This window comes from Leuciscus leuciscus, assembly GCF_965113295.1.
Source record: "Leuciscus leuciscus genome assembly, chromosome: 6".
NCBI lineage: Eukaryota > Metazoa > Chordata > Actinopteri > Cypriniformes > Leuciscidae > Leuciscus > Leuciscus leuciscus.
This window is the reverse complement of record NC_138730.1, coordinates 18,075,558-18,101,166: the sequence shown is the minus strand read 5'-3', so window position 1 is coordinate 18,101,166 and position 25,609 is coordinate 18,075,558. Positions and strand designations below refer to the sequence as shown.

Here is a 25,609-nt window from a genome sequence, read left to right as displayed (position 1 = left end):
CTGGCAAATGAGAAAACTTTCTCTTCCCCCCACTGTAACTGTGAGAGCACTGCTCCAATGCTCTGGTTGGACGCATCAGTGTCCAGGACAAACTGTCCAGATGTAATTGGGAACACCAAGATGGGTGCAGTTGTGAGGCTCCTTTTAAGATGTGCAAAGGCCTTGTTCTGCTCCTCTTCCCAGGAGAAGGGACTCCCTTTCTTGAGTAGCATTGTCAAGGGTGTAGTGATTTCAGCAAACTTGGCAACAAACCTCCTGTAATAGTTGCACAGACCCAGGAAAGACTGGAGTTCCTGGACACTGGTTGGGGTCTTCTAGTTCCTAACGTCACTAATGAGGGCTGGATTGGTCTTAATTCCTTCGCCGCTCAAAACGTGACCAAGAAACAGGACTTTGTCTCTTAGCAGCTGACATTTTGAGGGCTTCAGCTTTAGTCCATATTCCTGCAACCTCTGAAAAACCTCTGCTAGGCGCTCCATACACTGTTCCACATCTTCACCAAAGATGATTATGTCATCCAGGTATATCAGTAAAGTGTCCCACTGCAACCCTCGTAGAACCAGCTCCATGGCCCTCTGAAATGTGCTGGGTGCGTTACACAGACCAAATGGCATTCTGGTGTACTCATATAGTCCATACCTAGTCACAAAAGCAGTCTTGGATCTGTCTTTTTTATTCACTTCAATCTGCCAATATCCTGACTGAAGGTCAAGTGTTGAGAATGTCTTTGCACCACCCAGCACGTCCAGGCATTCCTCTATTTTTGGTAGGGGATATGTGTCCTTGATGGTAAGATCATTAAGCTGGCGATAATCTATGCACCAGCGGACCCCCCCGTCCTTTTTCCTTACAAGGACAATAGGGGAAGCCCATTCTGAGCTTGAGGGGACAACAATACCTGAATCAAGCATTTTCTTGAGATGTGTTTCCTCCTCATTCCAGAACCCTAAAGGGGTACGTCGTACTGGCTATCGAACAGGCTTAGACATTCCTGTGTCTATGCTGTGCTGCAAAGCAGAAAACTTCCCATGATCATCATCAGTTGCTGCAAAAACTGCTTGATATTCACTCAGCAGAGCTACTAACATCTCTTGTTGCTGTTCAGTGAGCGTTTTGCTTGCAGAAGTAAACAACTGTCTGAGGTGCTCTGGAAGGTCAAGAGCGTTTGGTGACGACACCCTTCTTATGTCATGCTCATCAGGAGGCTCATTGTCAGGATCTTGTGGCACTGAGTTCCCGCCTTTTGCATACAATGGAGTGTCGCCTGGAACTAAATAGGCTCTATCTCCCTCCTCTTGAGCATCAGGATATGCTTCGAAGAGCACACCCAAACAGACTCCTCATAATAAGGGTCTACTGGAAGCTGTGACATTGCATAGCCTGACTGGGATCCTCTGTTCCATGTTAATCATGATGCTGCCTGAAGACACTCCATCAGCCAGGCTAACAGGCTCTAGAACAGCCGGGAGTTCTAGTTTTGGATCGTCTACCACACCCCAAACTAAACATTCACACTCTGGCGGCACAGTGACATCACTTTCTAACATCACTCTCGAAATGGCATAGTCTGGGCCCTTGCCTTCGGATATATAGGCTGGCATGAGTTCAGAGCCCATAAACACTTTACCAGAGGCATGTATGGTGAAATCAGCAGCTTTTAAGAAATCTAAGCCCAAGAGCAGGGCATCACGAATTGGTGCAATGCAAACTGTCCACTCCAACACCTTTGTGCCAATTCTGAATTCCACTTTTACTCCGCCTGTTGCTGACATCTCCCTTCCAGTTTCTGCATTTCGGAGACACACATTTTTCAGTCCTGAAGGTGATTTAGCGGGTAATTTGCTGTACGTCTCTTCAGACATTATTGTAGCCTCAGCACCCGTGTCTATAACTGCATTAACTGGTACGCCATCAACAGTCAGCAAAATCATTAAACTGGGCCCTCAACTCTCAGCTGTGCTCACATGTACAATAGACAGACTCTGCTCTGCGTGTTCGGAGTGATTTTGATTTGAGGGCTCCATTCTGGCCACAGTATTTGCAGGGGGACTTGTAGATGGACTGGGGGACCGTGAGCAGTTTCGTTTGAAATGTCCCTCCTCTCCACACTGGAAACATGGCCCGCTAGAAGCTCTGGTGGGGCTGGTATTTTGCTGTCTGTATCTGCTTGACTTGAAAGAGGTCTGAGCTGCACGTCCTCTCTCTGACTGAACTGCCACACTGGAATTTATTTGTTGGGTGGGTCTTACGGAAGAAGGAAGAGCAACAGAAGAGGAAGGAGGCAGGCAGGCTATGGCTAGTTGGAGCTTTTCAACTTTATCAATGAGTGTTTGCAACTGGTGCTGTGTAACCCGGCTGTGACTGCACTCTACGTGACTGCAAGGCCGGTGGCTCTTCATCAGAGTCCATGTCTTGATCAGCCCAGGATACTCTACGTGTCCTCCCCTTCAGATCAAAGTCTCGTCCGAGTGTGGCTTTGAAATTGTGTTCATAAGATGATACTAGCCGTTGTGCCTCATCCAGTGATACAGGGTCACGGTTCATAACCTTGTATGCCACTTTCTGGTTGCACAGCCCTTTGAGAAAAGCATCAGCAGCAATTTGCTCCCTGAGCTCAGTGTCAACTCCAGGATAAGCTAAAATGACCAGCCTGTGAACCTCCTCTGCGAACTCCGAAACAGTTTCTTTAGACTGGCGCAGTTCTCCAAGTCTCCTCCGTGCTGTGGTGGGAGGTTCTTTCTGGCCAAATCGGAAAGCCAGCTGTTCTTTCAGCAGAAAGTAATCTTCACGTATGTGTTCGGGTAATGAGCACAGATATCTGACAGCAGCTCCTCGTAGACATTCATGGAGTTTATCCACTCTCTCTACTGTACTCCATCTGTAAATGACAGCTCTGCGCTCAAAAGGAATGATGAAGGAGTCCCAGTCATCCTTACCATCGTTAGTGTCAAGTTTAGCTTTAGGTCCATCTGAAGCTCTACCACGAGGGGTTGTGAGGTGATGGGTGGGCGCTGCAGCAGTTGAAGGTGTGTGCATGTTTGGGCCCAAGTTGAAAGAGCCATTATAATGGCTGGGTCCCTGTGCACGGCTTCTAGGTCTTACATCGGGGCCAGGTGTGGAGGAAATAATTGGGCTCCGTACGTGTCTATCAATGACCGCGAGCTCAGCAGCAAAAAAGCTGTTCAGCATCTGAAGGCCCTGTAGCATCTCAATCTGTCATAAGGGTTCTATCAGGGGCAGCTGCAAGTGTGGTAGAGTCGTCATGTTGGTGGGGACCACGTGTTACTTTACTGGCATGACGCTGCTGCGTGAGGGCAGACAAACTAGCCTCTGTCGCTTCCAATCTTTGGAGCAGAGGTGAAATGGCATGTTGAAGTTCCTTATTTTGTTGTGACAGCACAGCCTGTAGCCACTGTGGGGGGTCTGGAGCAGCTGATGCTCCAAGTTGGACTTCTGGCTCACCCACATCCATGTTATATTACAATTTAGCTTGAATTTTTATATATATATATATATATATATATACTGAAATATATTCTGGTTTGTGAGCTTCGATGTAGATTTGCAGGGCTGTTTAGTAGTGTCTGTGAAAGTTGGCCGGCAGCCAACAGCAGCACTAGCTTTGGCAGACTGCTAGCGCCACGCCTCTCCGATGGGGGAAGGGAAACTCCGTGCAGCCATAGACAGTAAAATAAATGGACACAGTGGATTGTGAAATTGGATTCAACGGAGAAAAGTGAAGCAAATTAGAAGCACTCACTTCCTGATGGCTGAGCGTACTGCGCAGACTCTGTGAGGGACCAAGAAGCCAAGAACAAGGAACACAAGCTTTGCACAAAAAAATGGGTCTTTATTTGAACCCAAGAAAAAAATAACTTTACACACTTACAACAAAAATAAACAAACAGAAAATGAGATCAAAACAGTTAGACAAAAACCAACCAAACAAACTAAAACTGACCTGCTCAAATGAACAAAGCAACAGCTTATAAAGGAAAGGATGGGCCCATTACAAATTAAGAGGGGAAACAATTTAACTTTACATACAACATATAACCTTACATAAATCAAAATCAAATCAAACAGAGATACATTGTAAATAAAGATAAATAAAGCAAAATGTAATCAAATATCATAAATGTACAACTAAATAAATCAATTAATAAATACATCAACATCCCTTCCTCCCCCCGGGCAACTCCCAGTGAATGGTACGTCCGGGCGGAACAACTTTCCATTGATGGGGGCAAGATGGCAGCACCTGTCTTGAGTGGTTTGGAAGGCTCCACTCATGTGCTAGGATTTTATAAACCTTTTAAAATTGCCATCAGATATTTTTTCAGCCTACTTTTTAAGGTAATTATTTGGCCTTCAAACAATCTGCGGCAAGGTAGTGTGAAACAGAGCTGTAATAGTAAAGGCAAACACGAGCAAAGCAATGCCGGCATGTATTTGATCACCTGTGGCATCTTGGTTTTGCTGCCTGTTTTACTCACGGGCAATTCACCAAAGACTCATCTTAATCATCTCTTTATCATTGATCCACTGGGCATTTTATCAGAAAAACCACAACTATATTTCTTTGGATTTGGTTATGTCGCAGCCTTTACACGGATTCTGAATAATGGCAGAGCCCTGGTTTTTAAGCCAGCGTTCAAAATCACAAGGCGGCGTACAAATAGCTTGTCTTCAGCCAAAATACTGTTGCTACTGCTGCTACTATCGGGAGATGTTCATTTGAATCCTGGACCACTTTCTCACTCAGAGCCTAACTCAACAGCGCATGATATCATTCAGATGCAGTCAGCATCACCTGCAGACAGTGACACTCCAGTCCGTTATAACATCTAAAACATCTTCGTTACTCACCCTAACTCCGATGCTGGAAAGCATTTCTTCCGGTGGAGCTGCATGCGTTGCCCCTGGGTGTCAGTTGGTCGGAGGGGGTTTTCGTAGACGTGGTTCGCGAGGGGATGCATGGTCGAGTGGACGGGCTGGTCCGGCCATTTCTGGTGGGGATGCGGAGCCGGGTGGTAGTGAATCAACAGGTGCTCTGGACGAGCAGGATGGACTCAAGCAGTGGCTAAAGTTGCAGACTCCGGGCTCGGAGTGTCTGACGGGAGGGGCAGGAGCGGCGGCAGCGTTTGATCAGTCTGGGACCACTATCACGGACACTGGGGTGAGTTATGTACCTCACACTGACCTACGTACACCAGCTACAAACGATCGATTTTATGACGGCCCGTCAATGACGGTGGAGAAAAGTCAACAAAGACCGAGTCCCGTGAGGGTCAAAACACATGGAATAAATCATATTGCCGAAAATAGACCAGATACATCATTTACTTATTGATTCTAATTTAGATTTTTTGTGTATATCTGAGACTTGGTTAAATCGAAATGTTCCTACTGACTTGATTAATATACCAGAATATACTTGCTATAGGAAAGATAGGGTCAAAGGAAGGGGAGGGGGTGTTTTAATTTATATTAGGGAGCATTTTAAAATGTTGGAACTTGATTTGAAAGTAAATATGGAGTGTTTGGGATTAAATGTAATTCTTTCTCCAAACATGAAATTTAATGTAGTTGTGCTTTATAATCCTCCATGTTATGATGTGAATTTCTATAACGATTTGAAAAATCTTCTTGTTCTTGTTGACAATCGCTGTGAATGTATGATATTTGGGGATTTTAATATTAATTGGATGGTTAAAAGTGGTAAATTACAACTAAAGGCATCCATGGACAAATTTAAATTCAAACAGCTGATTGATAGACCCACTCGAATTACTAGAAAGAGTGAAACTCTTATAGACCTGATTTTCACCAATAGGCCAGAGAGAGTAACAAAAACATATAATCTCATTACTGGCCTTTCAGATCATAACATGACACTGATAGTGAGAAAGCTAACCAAAAAACGTCTAATTCACCATAATAAATCGGAAAATCCAATTATAACAACAGGAATTCCCAAATCTAGAGAAATACATTTTGAACATGATTTAAAGGAAGTTAATTGGGAAAAGGTATTTAAAGAAACAGACTTAAACAACAGTATAAGTTATTTTAACTCTGTGTTACATGATCTAACAAGTAATCATACAAAAACCTGGAAAAAATCCCCTAAGAAATACTCTTTACCATGGTTTAATAATGACATCCTTCAGATCACTAAAAAGAGAGATATTGCTCTTAAAAAGTCTCTGTCAACAAAAACAATTACTGACCACCTTATTTATACAGGCTTGAGGAATAAAGTAGTAGCAGAGTTGCGAAAAGCCAAGACTAATTATTTTTCTAAACTAATTGAAGAAGCTAGTGGAAATAGTTCTAAATTGTGGCAACATATAAATAGACTATCCAATTCAAGCAGAAAAAAATACTCACAAATAAGTGGTCTTAAAGTTTGTCATAACTTGATTCATGGTAATGAGGCTATTGCAAATGCTTTTAATACTTTTTTTATCAAATCTGTACAAGATTTAGCTAGTAATTTTAAGTGTATCGAGTCATCTCTTGAAAAGCCTGACAATGTCCACACAGGCTTATTCTGTATTAAAGAGGTATCTTGTGATAAAGTTAAAAAGGTGATTGTAAATATGAGTAACTCCAGGTCCAAAGACATTTACAACATACATGCTGCATTAATCAAGAGATATGAAAGCTGTCTGTTAGAGCCAATTACTTATTTAGTAAATTTATCAATACAAACAAACATTTTCCCAGAGAGCTGGAAAACAGCAATAATAGTACCAGTCTATAAATCAGGTGATAAGGAAGTAGCAAGCAATTATAGGCCTATTGCTATCCTTCCGGTAGTTTCTAAAATTCTGGAAAAAATTGTCGCAGAGCAACTATCGGAACATTTAGAGTCTAACCAGCTGCTTTATCCATTGCAGTTTGGATTTAGAAACAAACATTCAACAGAAACAGCTAACTGTTATCTGCTTGACAAAATTAAAGAAACACTGGATAAAGGAAATGTTGTCGGGGCAGTGTTTCTGGACCTAAAAAAGGCATTTGACACTGTAAATCATTGTATTTTACTACATAAATTGAATCAATTTAAAATATCCTCTGAAGCTTTACAGTGGTTTAGGTCTTATTTGGGTGGGAGACAGCAATGTGTTCGGGTCAATGGGGTTAAGTCACCTCTACATGCTAACAACATGGGAGTACCGCAAGGGTCTGTACTTGGCCCATTGCTGTTTACAATGTATATAAACGACCTACCAAAATGCTGTCCGGGGGTAAATTGTCAGATGTATGCGGACGACACAGTGGTTCATGTTTCTGCTAAAACACCAAGTCTGGCAGGTGAGTGCCTGACAAAGGCATTACAGAATATCTCTAAATGGCTGGAGTTATCTCATTTATCTCTTAATGTTAAAAAAAACCGTTTCCATGTGTTTCTCTATACGAAATAGGCCTATAAGTAATATATTTGAGGTACAGATAAAAAATGAGGTAATAGAAGCGGTAAATGAAGTCAAGTATCTTGGAATTATTCTGGACAAAAATTTAAATTTTGATAATCACGTTAAGCACATCTGCAAGAAGGTCAAACCAACTATAAATTGTTTCCGTTTTATCAGAAGGGATTTGTCTTGTCACACTGCTAAACTATATATGCATTCAATGATATTTTCACATCTATCATACTGTATTACATCATGGTCACAAGCATCTCCATCTAAATTAAAACCAATTTTCTCAATTTACAAACAGGCAATAAAAATTATGGACAAGAAACCCATGAGATGGCATCATTGTGATGTTTTGAGAAAGCATAAGCTTTTGGGCTTTGAAAGTTTTATTGATTTTAATTATATTACATTGGTTTATAAATGTCTAAATAATTATGTCTCACCATCATTTTCTAAACTAGTAAGTAGGCGTCAAAGCTCTCATCGGGCGAACACACGAGCTACTGTCAGAGGTGACTGTCTAGTCCCGAAGTGTAAGACCTCGTTCGGTCAGTCTGCTTTCTCAGTAAAGGGGCCAAATCTCTGGAATGCTTTACCCACTGATTTAAAATTAGAGACCGATGGAAATGCTTTTAAAAGAGGACTTAAACAATGGCTAAAAACAAAGCAACAGTGCTCACATGAATTGCCTACTATTAATAGTCTTTGATTCTGATGTTTTGTTGTTTATTCTTTTTGTTTTGTTTTTTTGTTGTTGTTTTTTTAGCTAAATGGTATACTGTAGTTATTTTTTGTCAATATCGTTATTATTATTGTGATATTAGTCTTGATATTGTATTTCTTTGCTAAAAGCCTCCCGTGGACAGGTGTTGAAAATTAGCATGTGTGCTGTAACACTCATACTAATACATATGGTTCGTCCTATGTCATTGTATGTCCATGTCAAATAAAAAAATAAAAAAAAATAAAAAAAATCAAACCAATAAGCTCAAATACGGTGTTCCTGCTGGACTCTAGTTTTTCGTCACACCAGGATGCGGCTGCAGCGGACCATGTCTGAAGTTGATCACCGGTAAACTTAAACTCAAAATAGAAACAAATATAAATAACAGATACAACGTAACTAATTTGTGCGCACTTCAAATCAGTAACAATGTATTGTAAATGTAAACTTATGCAAACCTAACAATAAATGATGAATGAATGAATGAATATGATGTTGTGTTTCATGTGGTTACTATGCTATCATACCGAAACAAATGAAAATGAATAAAAGTATAACTTAAGCTTATTCTGAAATTAATGTCCTTCGTGTAAATGTGTGCATATGTGTGTGCGTGTGTCGTGTATGCGTGTTTGGATACATCCACATTACCGCTCTTGTGCGGCCACCACTCGGGCCGTCACATTTCCCCCCCCTTCAGGAATCTCGCCAGTAGAGCGGGAGAGATAGTCAGCAGTAACGTTGACTTTACCAGAAACGTGTTGTATCTTGAATCTGAAGGGCTGCATGGCGAGATACCATCTTGTAATCCTTCCATTAGAATCCTTCATTTTCTCCAACCACTGCAATGCTTTATGATCAGTCTCTAGGGTAAACTCACGGCCTAGTAGATAGTATCGTAGGGAATCCAACGGCCACTTTATGGCCAAACACTCTTTTTCCACCGTTGAATAACGTACTTCTCTCGGAAACAGTTTACGACTAATGTAAGCCACTGGCTGTCGACTCTCTGGCGGTCCTTGCAATAGAACGGCTCCTAGTCCCCTCTCAGAGGCATCAGTCTGTACAACGAAAGGACGACTAAAATCAGGATTGTGTAGCACAGCGCTGGTTGTCAAAGCTCCCTGGATGTCTCGGAAGGCTTTCAATCTCTCCTCAGTCCACTGCATTTGGTTCGGGCAACGTGCCCCCACCATGTCCGTTAATGGAGCAGCCCTGCTGGAAAAGTTAGGGACAAAGCGATGGTAAAATCCAGCCATCCCCAAAAATGATCGCAGGTCCTTACGTGTCTGGGGTACTGCACACTTCTCCAAAGCTTGAACTTTCTTCACTTGCGGTCGCACAACACCCTGGCCAATGACATATCCCAGGTATTCAGTCTCCTGTTTAGCTATAGCACACTTGGTGGGGTTGACAGTTAGACCGGCCTTCTGAAGACGCTGCAAGACTTCTCGGAGATGCTGCACATGTTCCTCCCAGGTGTTACTGTAAATGACAATATCGTCAAGATATGCAGCAGCAAAAGGTAAGCCACGTAATACTTGGTCAATTAACCTCTGAAACGTTGCCACGGCCCCATGAAGGCCAAAAGGTAACACCTTAAAATGGAAAAGGCCCCTTGGTGTTCTGAATGCAGTCAAGGGCCGCGAGGATGGAGTCAGTGGAATTTGCCAATAGCCTTTAGAAAGGTCCATGGTTGTGAGATATTGGGATTGGCCCAAACGATCAATTAGGTCACTTATGCGAGGGGTAGGGTAGGAATCAAACTGTGATACTGAGTTGAGATATCGGAAATCTATACAGAACCTTATACTCCCGTCTTTTTTTGGCACAAGAACTATGGGGTGACACCACTCACTGTTCGAAGGCTCAATAATACCCAAGCGGAGCATAAGGTCTACCTCTTCCTGCAAGGTCCCCTGCAATCTTTCAGGTATCCTATAGCTCTGGCGTTTCACGACAGCATCAGGCTTCAGTATTACACCATGTTCGATCAAGTTGGTAAACCCAGGATATTCAGAAAATACCTTTGAATTGAAGAGAACTTGTACCTGTGACCGCTGGGAAGCTGTTAGATGATCTAACCCAATGTCCTCAGGAACTGGCTGCGGCAGATATTGCTCATCGGATTCTTCCTCTTCAATACAGCGAATCATCAGTGACTGTGACTTTTCAGGACGAGGAACCCACTCTTTCAACAGGTTGACGTGCAAGACCCGACTAGATCGATCTCGACCCGGCATACTGATTTCATAAGTTGTAGGACCCAGGCGTTTCTTGATCTCGTAAGGACCCTGCCATTTTGCTAGCAGTTTACTCTCTCGACTAGGCAACATGACAAGTACCTTTTTACCAACCTCCAGATCTCTTTCTCGAGCCAGAGGGTCATACCAGGTCTTCTGCTTTCCGCTGGCTTCTGCCAAATGATTCTGAGCCAAACCGGTCATCTTCTGCAAACGCTCCCTCATCTGTAGAACATAGGAAACAACACTGGTGGGCTCTTTTTCAGGACTCCCTTCCCACATCTCCTTGAGCAGAGCCAATGGGCCTCTGACATCACGGCCATACAACAGCTCGAAAGGAGAAAAGCCTGTGGAAGCTTGAGGGACTTCCCGATAAGCGAATAGAAGATAGGGCAACCATTGATCCCAGTCTTGACCAGTCTCACTGACAAACTTCCTTAACATCTGCTTCAAAGTCTGGTTAAATCGCTCAGTCAACCCATCCGTTTGGGGATGATAGGGAGTAGTACGCAGACTCTTAATTCCTAAGAGCTGGTAGACCTGCTTCAACAAGGTAGACATGAAATTAGTGCCCTGGTCAGTTAGAATTTCTGCAGGAAATCCGACCCTGGAAAATAACTGGACCAAGGAAGTAGCTACAGGTTTCGCCTTCACAGATCTTAACGGAAATACCTCGGGGTATCTGGTGGAGTAATCCGTTATTACCAGCATGAAACGGTTCCCTGAGCGACTCCTCTCCACTGGACCAACGACATCCATTCCAAGCCTCTCAAACGGAGTACCAATAATAGGAAGTGGTTGTAGTGGTGCTCTTGATGGACGTCTGAGGGAAACCTTCTGGCAAACAGGACAGCTTTTACAAAATTGGGCCACATCTACTTTCAAACCGGGCCAGAAAAAACACTTTTTGATTCTTGCAGTAGTCTTGTTTTTCCCCAGGTGGCCAGCCCAAGGAATCGAGTGACTTAGATGTAACACCATCTCTCGAACACACTGTGGAACCACAAGTTGTTTCTGGACCCCGATCTCTCGGTAGAGTATTCCCTTCGTTATCACGTATCTGGCTGTACTGTCATCTAGAGGCTTCTCTCCTACCTCTGCAGCTCTAGCAAAGCACTCTGTGAGAGTAGCATCTTCCTGCTGCATCTGAACGATGTTGGTGGGCACCTGGAAGTTCACAGGTAAGTCACAGGCCATATTTTCAGACACTGTATGAGCAGCATATTTTACCTTTTCTTGTCTTTTTTCTCTTCTAGTCTTTCTCCTCTTCGACACCCCGGTCTCAATCTCTGCATTGAAGAAACGTAAAGTATAAGTACTTTACGTTTCTTCAATGCAGTAGTCTTGTTTTTCCCCAGGTGGCCAGCCCAAGGAATCGAGTGACTTAGATGTAACACCATCTCTCGAACACACTGTGGTTGGTGCTCAATCCCCTCTGACTGGTTGGCCTTTGCTCTGGTCACCACCACGTTACACTGTCGAGTCGGGTGCAACAACTCCAGCAGCACTGGTATATCTTGACCCAGAATCACAGGGAAAGACAAGTTATCAGCAACCCCCACTTCCACCAGGTAAGTCTGTTCTTCGATTTTGACATAAACATTGGCGGTTGGTAACAGTCTCTCATCTCCATGTACACAGCAAATAGGTAATTTGTTGACTGTACTGATCAACGAGGGTTTTATGAACTTTCTTCTTACCAGAGTCTGATCACTGCCGGTGTCAATCAAAGCAGTCAATTTCTCACCATTTATCTCCACATTTGTAGTTCTCAAAGAGCTTGGGGATTTGGTTACCTCCCTCCTTGGCACGAAACATAGCTGTGTAAGCTGAGCTGAGATCTTCGGACAATTTGGCTTAGTGTGCCCTTCTTGACCACACAGGTAACATATGGGAGGTCGTTTAGGAGCAAAATTTAATTTGGCTGAAGTAGGATTCCTCACGTAGGGCTTACCAGACCCCTCCGACTTCCTTTGCTGAAAGTGAGGCATGTCGAGAGAACGGCGGTCATTGACAGGTTTCCAAGCCCCCGGCTTACTCTTTCCTCTGGCTGCAACAAACACATCCGCCAAAGATGCTGCTTCCGCTGCGGTTCTAGGATCTCTCTCTCGAATCCACACCTGGAGTTCAGGGGACAGCATTCTAAGATATTGCTCCAGAATGATGATTTCACTCACCTCCTCCACTTGTTTCCTCTTAGGCTGGATCCACTTTCCAAAGAGTTATTTGAGCCGGTTATAAAGCTCTATGGGACTCTCCGATGGATCTACGGATAAGGAACGGAACTTTTGTCGATAAGTTTCAGCATTGACATCATATTTCTTTAATATAGCATCTTTCACTTTATCATAGTCAGTAGACTCGTTCACATCCATATGGACATAAGCTGCTCTTGCTTTACCAGTCAGCAAAGGGATTAAATGCCAGACCCAATCTGTTTTAGTCCACCTACAAGCAACAGCAATCCTTTCAAAAGTCACAAGGAAGTGTTCTACATCATCCGTGTCACTCAGCTTCTCCAATCGAGGTATCTGAGATAATGGTGGGCCTATATTGTTCCCAACCTGATTAAAACTCTGCTGATGAGCTGAAGCCACGGAGTTTCCATCAGAATCTAAAGGATCCGCATTAGGCCTTTCCCGGGACTCCCGGTCAACATCAGATAAGTGAAGATTAGGAGAGGTGCGTGCTTGGACTTCTATTTGCAAAAGCCCGAACTGGTGCTGGAGAGCCTTAAACCGTCGCTCCTGATCCACCTGCTCCTGCTGTCTCACAGTCTCCCGGCCTTCCGTCCTGGCCATATGGGTTCGAAGCAGATTTGCCAACTCAGTCACCGAAACCTCTCTGTCTCCCATTGCTTCACCTCCTTCAGCTCCTTCTACCATGTCCTGGTCCTCCTCACCCCTTTCTTCCTCTTGCTGCAAGGGAGGAGCCTTAGGCCCACCTCTCTTTGAGGTACGACTCATATTAACCCTCTGGGGACGGATTGGGCGGTACCGCCCAAAATGGCATACTTTTACAAATTGGTAATTATCTTAAAAACTATTAATGATAGAGAGATGCGGTCTTTTTTGCCGTCTTCCTCAGATTCCGCTGAAAACAAAGGTATATGGCATACACACTTCCTTGTTGCGCAATACCACTGCGTATAAGGCCAATGAAATCGATGTTGTTAGGAGTATTCCACGCGCAAAGACCAATGGAAAAATTGCCGCTGGGAGGAATATTTTTCTTACCCAATCAGAGGAAGGTTACCATGACTTATTCTAGCTAATCAGAGGACTCTGTAGCCTTGCAAGGGGTGGTACTATAGTAAATGATATGACGCAAACAGCGTTGAGTGGAGAAGGAGACAGAGAGCGAACGGTGCGGAGTTTTTGAACAGAGATTTATATGAGAGAGAGACAGAACGATTATAATATTTATACATACATATATATATATATGGAGAGTTCAGATGCAAAAGCCTCTAAATGCCATCTGAAATTTTCTTATAGAATGATCATTTTTATCAAGCTTGTATATTTAAGTTCAGTAATTTCACTTAAATGACAATTAATAGGTAATCTTCATTGCCATTTAAGTGAAATTATTCAATTTAAATATACGAGCTTGATAAAAATGATCATTCTATAAGAAAATTTCAGATGGCATTTAGAGGCTTTTGCATCTGAACTCTTCATATATATATATATATATAGCATATTAGCAGTTATAGCATTATTATTTTATTGTTTTAGCACTTTTATGATGGCAAGCAGTAAAAGATTTACCTCAGAACAAGTTCTGGAACAATTACTGGAAAGTGACGGGGAGAAATCCGAAGCTGACAGCTTTTTGACAGATGACGAAATATTTTACCAGGATGGGGAAGATCCATTTGAGGACTGGTATGTAACTTCAAATAACCTCTTTATCATTATTTATTGTCTCATGCATCTTGAGTATTTGTATGTATTGGATTTTTAGTCAGAGAGAGAGATTGAGACATGAAATGTTTGTTTTAGTGTACCCCCCTCTCCCTTCCCTGTCAGCTCAGTTCAAGAGTGGTGTGAAATTTGTTTCAATAAACTGACTTACCATCTCACCCTTCACTGTAAGCTCAGGTCAAGAGAGGTGAAATGTGTTTTTAGTGTACAGTGGAGTTTCATAGGGTTACATGAGTTTATAGTGGAGTTTTTATTTTTTCTACATTGAATTTTGACACAAAAAGAAGCTTCCAGTTTCATTGTGTAATTGCTCTCTCCTTTTACATTTATTTCAGTAATGATAATGACCCAAGCACGTCATCTACACCGGCACCAGCACCTCAGCTTCCACCGAGGAGGAGATTGAGCCAGCCAAGCACATCAGCAACACCAGCACCAGCACCTCAGCTTCCACCGAGGAGGAGATTGAGCCAGCCAAGCACGTCATCTACACCGGCACCAGCACCTCAGCTTCCACCGAGGAGGAGATTGAGCCAGCCAAGCACATCAGCAACACCGGCACCAGCACCTCAGCTTTCACCGAGGAGGAGACGCAGACAATCTACACAGAGTGTTCAGAGGCCCACACTGAGCCGTGATCGCTCCCCACACCGTACAACACCTGAACAACACTGGAAAACCGAAAGCGATCTAGATGTGGCACCCATTCTTCCCAGGTTTGCCCCTGCCAGGCCCCCAGGAGTGCAACTGGATAAATCCAAAGTGTACAGTCCACTTGATTTGTTCCAGCATTTTTTCAGTAATAATGTCATCAGAAAATTGTGCAGTAACACAAATAAGCAAGCTACAAAGAGGATAGCAGAAGGACTGCAATTCAAATGGACTGATGTCACCCCCACAGACTTTCTAAAATATCTTGCACTTGTCATTTTCATGGGACTGCTAAAACTTGGATCAGTGAAAGCTTACTGGAGGCAAAAAAACATATTTTCAGTGCCATTTCCAAAGAAAGTGATGCCAAGGGACAGGTGGCTCTGCATTTCCTCGAATGTGCACATGAGCGATCCGGCTGAGGACGTTGTGAATGACAGCAAAAAGGGCACATCAGACCATGACCCACTGTTTCGCCTCAAGCCTCTGATGACAGAAATCAAGGCAGCATGCAAGTCCTTTTACCAGCCAAACAAAAATCTGGCAATAGATGAGAGGATGGTGGCAACAAAAGCCAAAACAGGGATGACACAGTACATAAAGGACAAACCAACTAAGTGGGGATTCAAACTGTTCATCTTGGCCGACTCTTCAAATGGATACACTTCTAGCTTTACTGTGTACACGGGGAAGGCAAAGTTCCCCACTGGCTTTGGACTTTCCTATGACGCAGTTGTGGGCGTCCTGGACAAACCGTATTTGGGAAGTGGTTATCACATTTATTGTGATAACTTTTATACAAACCCTCAGCTATTCAGACACCTGTCGTCTCTGCACTTTAGAGCCTGTGGTACATATAGAGAGGGGAGGAAGGAAACCCCTAAATCCACCGTGAATGCCCTCTCCAAAAAATCCCAAAGAGGCACAATCAGATGGATCCGAGATGGGGACTTGCTCTTTGTCAAGTGGATGGACACAAGAGAGGTGTCCATCTGCTCGACCATCCATCAAGCCTACACATCTGAGAAGGTCGCGAGAAGGCAAAAAAAGAGAGATGGAACCTGGGAGAAAGTGAGCATTCCAGTTCCCACTCCAGTTGTGGAATACAACAAATACATGGGGGGTGTGGACTTGTCTGATCAGCTCATCCAGTACACTTCTGCTCACCACAAAGCGCATAGATGGTATAAGACTATGTTCTTACACTTTGTGGACATTGCCACATGCAACAGCTACATCCTCCACAAAGAACTGTGTGAAGAGCAAAAGAGTACACCGCTGACACACAGAGCCTTTACGGAGGAGCTCTGTGCTCAACTTGCTGGGGTGACATCTAAGGTTCAGACAACAGTGGCTGCAGACAGGACGACTCATCACACACCCCTGCCCATTGCCCCCTTGGACCCAGCAAACCCTGCACACAAGCCTGCAGATACCAGAAAGTACTGTGAGCACTGCAAGGCAAGCAGAGTGTACAACAAGACCCCCTGGCAGTGTGGGGCATGCCAGGTGGCCCTCTGCAACTTCCTGGAGAGGCCTTGCTTTGCCCACTGGCATGCCTGAGAAAAAAACGCCTGGGACTGTTTGTATATAGTTAATTATTTCATGGTTCTTTACATTTTTGATTGAACAATTACAAATATCTGTCAAGCAAAGGGTTTGAAAAATATATTTTGTGTTCAAAAACTCTTCACTATTGTTGTGTGAGGTGTGATTTTCAGTAATAAATGACTAAAATAAATTTTTCGTTTTTGAAATTCTCTAGTTTATTGTAAATTTTTTACTCATACTTCCTTTATAAACACATTACATGCATTCTTATGTTAGCTTTGGGTCTTCTGAATCCATAGATACCAAACACATGGTGTTCCATCTCCATTACATATGGTTTATAAGCCCAAATGTAAAAATAGAGAAAACGGACCAAAAAGGGCTTAGTCCCCAGAGGGTTAACAGGGGGAAAAAAAAACAGCCTCGAGGGGCAGAAAAGAACAAAACACAGCTTTGTGTCCTTGACTGAAATATCCCACCGCTGCCACCATATGTGAGGGACCAAGAAGCCAAGAACAAGGAACACAAGCTTTGCACAAAAAAATGGGTCTTTATTTGAACCCAAGAAAAAAATAACTTTACACACTTACAACAAAAATAAACAAACAGCCAATGAGATCAAAACAATTAGACAAAAACCAACCAAACAAACTAAAACTGACCTGCTCAAATGAACAAAGCAACAGCTTATAAAGGAAAGGATGGGCCCATTACAAATTAAGAGGGGAAACAATTTAACTTTACATACAACATATAACCTTACATAAATCAAAATCAAATCAAACAGAGATACATTGTAAATAAAGATAAATAAAGCAAAATGTAATCAAATATCATAAATGTACAACTAAATAAATCAATTAATATATACATCAACGTCCCTTCCTCCCCCCGGGCAACTCCCAGTGAATGGTACGTCCGGGCGGAACCAATAAGCTCAAATACGGTGTTCCTGCTGGACTCTAGTTTTTCGTCACACCAGGATGCGGCTGCAGCGGACCATGTCTGAAGTTGATCACCGGTAAACTTAAACTCAAAATAGAAACAAATATAAATAACAGATACAACGTAACTAATTTGTGTGCACTTCAAATCAGTAACAATGTATTGTAAATGTAAACTTATGCAAACCTAACAATAAATGATGAATGAATGAATGAATATGATGTTGTGTTTCATGTGGTTACTATGCTATCATACCGAAACAAATGAAAATGAATAAAAGTATAACTTAAGCTTATTCTGAAATTAATGTCCTTCGTGTAAATGTGTGCATATGTGTGTGCGTGTGTCGTGTATGCGTGTTTGGATACATCCACATTACCGCTCTTGTGCGGCCACCACTCGGGCCGTCACATTAACTGAGCTTCATGACGTAGATGTGACGTGAGCAACCTGTCTGACAGTTGTAAGTCTTCTTGTAGCTGTGCCAAGAGAAATCTGAATCATTCCCTTCTGAATCTAAAATAACTGTAACAAACAATGTATTTACTGAACTAACACTATAACAGTATTACAGTAGTACTACAAATGTAAAACTGAACTTAAATGATAGCAAAATATGATTTTAAATAAAGGTAATCGATGAGACAAAGTTCTTTTTTCTTCTTCTTTTAGACAGGACTTCATTATGTAAGTTGAAATGTTGTATATTTAATATGTATAAAAAATATATTTAATAAATATACAATATGATTACTAGGCATTTCTTTCTGTATGTATATATTTAATTATTTAACAAAGATGTACACTCATTCATAAATTATATGTATACACATAAAAATACATAATTTATATATTATATTTATAATAGGCTATATATTATATATTATTAAGGGGGACCTGGCTGTGCTGTGGCTGGACCTCGCAAATGCTTATGGATCCATACCCCATAAGCTGGTCGAAGAGGCACTGAACCGGCATCACACCCCGAAGAAGTTCAGAGACCTCATCCTGGACTACTATGCCAACTTCCATCTGAGAGTCTCCTCCGGAACAACAACCTCAGACTGGCACAAGCTTGAGAAGGGGATCATCACTGGCTGTACAATCTCAGTCATCCTTTTTGCACTCGCCATGAACATGCTGGTGAAATCTGCGGAAATGCAGTGTAGGGGGCCCCTCTCTAAGTCTGGAGTTAGACAGCAACCCATCCGAGCCTTCATGGATGACCTGACAGTGACCACAACATCTTTCCCAGGCTGCAGGTGGATCCTGAACGGTCTTCAGGAGCTGATGTCCTGGGCTCGCATGAACTTCAAGCCGGCTAATTCAAGGTCCCTCGTGCTGAAGAAAGGGAAGGTTACTGACAAGTTCCACTTCTCACTTGGCACCACCAAGATACCATCACTGACAGAGGAACCTGTGAAGAGCCTGGGGAAGGTGTTCAATTGCAGCCTGAGAGACGCAGCTTCCACAAAAGCGACCAACCAAGACCTGGAGACCTGGCTGGCCGTGGTGGACAAGTCTGGCCTTCCTGGCAAGTTCAAGGCCTGGATTTACCAGCACGGTATTCTCCCTCAGATTCTCTGGCCCCTCCTGGTGTATGAAGTCCCCATTTCAACGGTGGAAGGCTTTGAGATGAGGATCAGCAGGTTTCTGCGCAGGTGGCTGGGACTGCCTCGAAGCCTGAGCAGCATCGCTCTATATGGGCAGAACAACAAGCTGAAGCTTCCCATGAGCAGCCTGAGCGAGGAGTTCATGGTGACGCGGTCCAGGGAGGTCCTACAGTATCGGGATTCCAGTGATCCAAAGGTTGCCCAGGCTGGGATTGAGGTCAGGACAGGGCGGAAGTGGAGGGCTGCCGTGGCAGTGGACGACGCAGAGTCAAGGCTACGGCAAAAGGTGTTGGTGGGCTCAGTGGCACAGGGGAGAGCTGGCCTGGGCAGCAGAAGAACTCCTCGCTTACGACAAGGCGGAAGGGAAAGAGAGGAGGTCGCTGATCCTAGAGGAGGTGCGTGCAGGAGTTGAGGAGAAGCGAGCTTGTCAGATGGCTGGGATGCGGCAACAGGGCGCCTGGACAAGATGGGAGCAAACAGTGGAGCGCAAAGTCACATGGACTGAGCTTTGGAAGGCTGAACCCTACAGGATAAAATTCCTGATCCAGGCGGTCTATGACGTGTTGCCAAGTCCATCCAACCTCTTCTCCTGGGGAAAGGTGGAGACACCAGCATGCCCCCTCTGCCAGAGGAGAGGAACGTTGGAACACATCCTGAGCTGCTGTCCAAAAGCCCTGGGCGAAGGGCGTTACCGCTGGCGGCATGACCAGGTCCTAAAAGCCGTAGCGGATTCTATCTGCAGTGGAATTAGCCACAGCAAGAGCCTCCGCCCAGTGAAGACCACAGACATTGTGCTCACCTCAGAGGCCTCCAAGCAGGTAATTCTCTTGGAGCTCACAGTGCCTTGGGAGGACCGCATGGAGGAGGCCAATGAAAGAAAGAAGGCAAAGTACTCCCAGCTTGTGGAGGGTTGCCGGAGCAATGGGTGGCGGGCAATATGCCAACCCGTCGAAGTGGGATGTCGAGGATTTGTGGGCCAATCCCTTTGCAGGGCCTACAAAATGCTTGGCATCACAGGGGCGAGCCAGCTAAGGGCCATCAAGTTGGCCACTGATGCTGCAGAAGTAGCATCAAGGTGTCTGTGGATCAGGAGAGGAGAGGTATGGCGTGTAGGGTAGTAGCGCTACCTGGACATAAGCTGGGACCTGATCACCCCGGCTGGGTCGCCTAGGGGAGGGGGTCTGATTGTTGAAAGACCCGAAAACCCCCGTGATCCTAGGTTACATCACTGATGATATGTCCAGGTGCACCAGACGGTGTATCTAAAATCCTTATATTATATTTCGCTGCGTTATCCGCACTAATTACAAAAACAAACAAAAAAACAACTATAACAAATGATTTAGCCTTTGTTGCTTCAAAGAAAAATAATGCCTTTTTGAATTCACCTTATAGGACTACAATAAAACGAGGTTGATCGCGAATTAAAGCGCTCTGTATCTGCTGCTCACTCGCATTCGTTTCTAGCTGGCATGAACGCGTTTCGTTAAAATTGCAGTTCATGTTTAAATAAGGCCAGATTGTTGACAATCATACACACTGCTCAAACATTCTAAAACTGCGAAACCAGTTGAAACAACTGGATTGAACACTCCAATTGATTTTTTTTTATGAAAAACCTTTAAATAGGCTACATTAGCTACAATATTTATAATTTAATTAAGATAGGGCCTATTTGGACAGAGATTTATCCTGAAAGGAATTTTGCCTTTGCCTGTTCTCATTATTTAAGTTTAATAAATGGGTATGTATATTTAATAAATATACAATATGATTACAGGCATTTATTTCTGTATGTATAGATTTCATTATTTAACAAACATGTACACTCATTCATAAAATATATTTATACACGTACAAATTCATAATTTCAAGTGTAGCTTAATTGTAGTTTTTTTGTATTAGGCTTTGTCTATGATCTTCGTTACTTGATTTATATTTGATAAACCTTTTTTTTCATCAAATAATATAAAATAATTACTAATAGAAGTATTTTATTTAAATAAGTACTAAACATTTTTTTCCTCCGACTTCCGGTTATTAGCGTCAGCTGACGTCAGCTGCCAGTGGCAGCTACTTCCTGCTGCCAGCTGCCGATTTTTCGCTTAACCCCCTCTCAATTTTCCGGTCATTTATAAAATAAATAGTTTGAAAATTACATGGACAGACGAATTTACATTTATGAAGCGATCTGAATCTGCATCGTTGAACTAATGGATGTTAATTGACTACAAAGCACTGCACAAAACCAGCACCAAAAGTAGCATTAATGGTAAGTAGGCCTATAGTTTTCAGGTCACTTGTATTTAGTCTATATTGATACACTGTTTACCATTTGATGAAACTATCATAGTTTGTTAAATGAAGCACAGGCCTACAGGCCTATTATGTGAAGTGTAGGCTGACAACAACAGGGGAAAGGATGACTTTATTATTTAAAAAATTTTTTTTTTATAATTTTGCAGCAATAATATAATAGTAGGCTACAGTACTGCTAGTCAAAAATGTGCACACACATTACTATATTATATACTATACTATTTTTTTTTTTTTTAAAGAATTCGCATCAAGCCTGCATTTATTTGATAAAAAATACAGAAAAAAATTATTACAATTTAAAATGATGGTTATCTATTTTAATATACTTTAAAAAATATAATTTATTTCTGTAATGCAATTAAAGTTGATTAATTAAAAAATCCATCAAAAAAAAAAAAAAAAAAAAAAAAATATATATATATATATATATATATATACACAGTATATATGTGTGTGTGTATATATATATATATATAAATATATATATATATATAAATAAATAAATAAATATATATATATATATATATATATATAAATAAATAAATAAATAAATATATATATATATATACACACACACACAGTATATATGTGTGTGTGTGTGTGTGTGTGTATATATATATATATATATAATCAACTAACATTTGTTTTTCTTGCAGGAACGAAATTCATATGCTTTTAAATGTTTCCACACTCTTTGGGGAAAACTTCTGACTTTGAGTGTATGTGTGTGTATACAGTGGGGAGAACAAGTATTTGATGCACTGCCGATTTTGCAGGTTTTCCCACTTATAAAGCATAGAAGTCTGTCATTTTTATCATAGGTATTCTTCCACTGTGAGTGACGGAATCTAAAACAAAAATCCAGAAAATCACATTGTATGATATATATTTTTTTTTTTTTACTTTTTATTTATATTTTTCACAGAACAAAACAAAACAAAAGGAACATTATCTGAGACAAGTGGTAAAATAACAAAAGTAATACAGAGAAAAATAATAATAATAATAAATAAAAATATTCTGTAGGCTATATATATATATATTGCTGCACCTAATATGAATGTTCACATCTCAACAAACATGATACAATAATATACAGCCATATAATGATATAAAATATATAATGTACATAACAAAAAAATAATAATAATAAAATAAAAATAAACACTTTTTTTATTTAAATATTCTTTAACCATGTGCCATCTCTGATTAAAAAGGTCCGTTTTCAATTGTAATGATGCATTCATTTTTTCCATCATATAAATCTGTTTTAGTCTCTGTTTCCATTCAGTTGGTGATTTCACAGACTTCCAATTAGCAGTAATGTTTTTTTTGGCAATTAGTAGTAATACACGTAAAATATATCTTTGGTCAGCATTGAAAACATCAACTGATATAACACCCAGTAAGAAAAACTGTACATTTGAGGGAACTTCTCTTTTTACAGTTTTCTCCATCTCTTCTTTAATATTTTTCCAATACGCAAAGGATTACTGGACAGTCCCAAAATATATGTGTATGGTCACCTGTTTTACCACATTGTCTCCAGCATAAAGCTGCAGAGGAGTCTTTTACAAAATTTGAAATAACCAGAGGGGTATGAAAATAAAGTATTTTAATTTTCCAGTCAAATTCCTTCCACTGTTGACTATTAATTCCCTTATGGCACCTATAACAGAGTTTATCCCATAACTCATCCTCTATTACTGTATTAGCTTCTATTTCCCACTTTTCCTTAATGTTGTAAGTATTTCCAACCATGTCTGTTAACAATCTTTTATAAAGATGAGAAACATGTTTGCAAACAGGGAGGTGTTTTTATGAAATTGTGATAAAATATTGTTCTATGCCATTTGGGATTTTGCCAATTCTTTATTTTTCCTTATGGTTTATAATGTAATGCCTTATTTGCAAATATCTATAAAAATCACTTGAGGGAAGATCGAATTGTTCCTGAAGCTGTGTGAAAGACTTTAAGTGTGTTTCTTCAAAGAGCTGATTAAAAATAAAGAGGCCTTTAACTGCCCATCTCCTAAAACCATGGTCACACATTTAAGGTGGAAAATCTACATGACCCACTATGGGCATGGCTCGAGAAATTGTTCCAACATCCTTAAGCATTTTCTTTACTTCTGCCCATACCTTTATTGTATGTTTTATCCATTCATTTTCAATTTTAATTTTATTGACATATTTTAGATCCATAAAGGGTAGGGCAGACAGTTGTGCACCCTTAACTTCCCCTTGCTCTATTTGAGTCCACTTTGCTTCCTCATCTCCACTGATCCAAGTCACATTTGCTGCTAGTTGAGCTGCCCAGTAATACAATTTTATATTTGGCAAAGCCAAACCTCCTTTATTTTTAGCCAGATGAAGTGTTTTAAGTTTAATTCTAGGTCTTTTGTGTTGCCATATAAATTGAGAAATTAATTTGTTTAACGTATTAAAGGTGGAAATTGGAACTCTTATGGGCAATGACTGGAATAAAAATAGGAAACTTGGGTGCAGGTTCATCCTTACGGTCTCAACTCTTCCAAACAGAGATAAAGAAAGAACTTCCCAACGAACTAAATCACTCCTTATTTGATTAATTAGCTTATTATAGTTTGCCTCAAAAAGTCTTGTAGTTTCAGGTGTGATAATAATCCCCAAATACCTAAATCCTTGTTTAGACCAGTGAAATGACTCCATCTCGTTTAGTTGTTTAGGCCATATACCTGATATCATCATTGCCTCTGATTTATTTTGATTAATTTTGTATCCAGAAATGTCTCCATAATCTTTTAGGCATTGCATTAGTCGAGGTATTGAAGTAAGGGGATGTTTTATAAAGAGCAGGATATCGTCAGCGAAAAGGGACATTTTATGAACTCTCCCCCCACCATCCTCAACCCCCTCAATCTGGACATCCTGTCTTATTGCCTCCGCTAGAGGCTCGATACTGAGAGCAAAAAGAATGGGTGAGAGAGAATCATATCTATAAAAAAAAAGTCAGAGCAATGTCCGTTAACTCTAATTTTTGATTTGGGATTCTTGTACAACAGCCAAAACCAAAATGTAAATTTTTCACTGAAGCCCATCTCAGTTAATGTTTGTTCTAAAAATTGCCAATCTACCCGATCAAATGCTTTCTCAGCATCTAAGCTGAGAAGCATTGACGTTTGAGTATGCTCTCCTTATATTATTTGTCCCTTGGCGACCTGAAATGAACCCCGTCTGATCTGGTTTTACTAATTTCCTAATGTATTTTTGTACTCTACACTGTAAAAATAAAAGGTGCCTGGAGGAACCTTTTGGGGTTCTTCACTTTGCCACACCGGCGGAACCGTCTGTAGATCCTCTAGGCACCCTTTAAAAAGGGGCGGTTCTCTGAAGAACCACACAAATTTCCTGAGGAACTCTTATATTAGGCACTGTGTGGAACCACTTTGGGTGCCTCCAGGAACCAAATTAAATTTTTTTTAATATTTAATTTCATGTTGTAACTATGGTTACCTTTGACTTCTATTATAATAAACAAATTGAACCAAATACAAAATAAGAATTGTTTATTACATATTTTATATTCATTTTTATACATACACTTCCATACACATGGGAAAAAAAGCTAACTATAGATTAATATCAATGAATACACAAAAAAATTGTATAATACATAAGCAACATGAATAATCAACCAAGTATATGCAATAGGCTATACAAGAAAAGACATTTCAACAAAATGCATGGAAACACATATGTTCCACGAAATAAATCAATGTAATTTTTATCTTATTTTGACTAATTAAAAATGTCCATCTTCACTTAACTTTAAAACATTTGTGTTTCAGTCCGATGGTAAGTCTGACATCACTGTTTTCAAGTCCAAAAGCTCTATCAGATGCCAAAAACAAACAACCAGTGCTAATATGCACTCATTGTGCTGTAATATTCCTGAAAATTATGATCCTAACCTTTATCTCTATACAGAAATCTCTGATGATTAGTTATTCAGCTATTTTGAATCATAAAGTGTTGAAGTCTGGGATGCCGTTAGACTGGAGACTGTAATGTACTATGCCTTTTGAAAAGCTTAAATGTGTGACTTGAATCAACAGTGTTCATAAATGGTTGTTGAGTATTCTCATGAAACAAGATAGAGGAAGTAGAGGTAGAGATGGAGAAGTAGAATTCCAGTAATTTCAATAAGAATCCACAGGAT

The 25,609-nt window shown here is 41.2% G+C and overlaps 2 protein-coding genes across 2 annotated transcripts in view; both read left to right on the top strand.

Moving 5' to 3' along the window:
* LOC309501653 (vascular cell adhesion protein 1-like) overlaps positions 1 to 25,609 on the top strand; it is an 83,948-nt gene that overhangs the window by 28,713 nt on the left and 29,626 nt on the right. The window lies entirely within an intron of this gene.
* On the top strand, positions 14,092 to 16,612 carry LOC309501270 (piggyBac transposable element-derived protein 4-like). Its single transcript, XM_082173308.1, has 2 exons — positions 14,092 to 14,290; positions 14,665 to 16,612. The coding sequence occupies exons 1-2, from the start codon at positions 14,148 to 14,150 to the stop codon at positions 16,541 to 16,543; spliced, it is 2,022 nt and encodes a 673-aa protein (XP_082029434.1). The 5' UTR covers positions 14,092 to 14,147; the 3' UTR covers positions 16,544 to 16,612.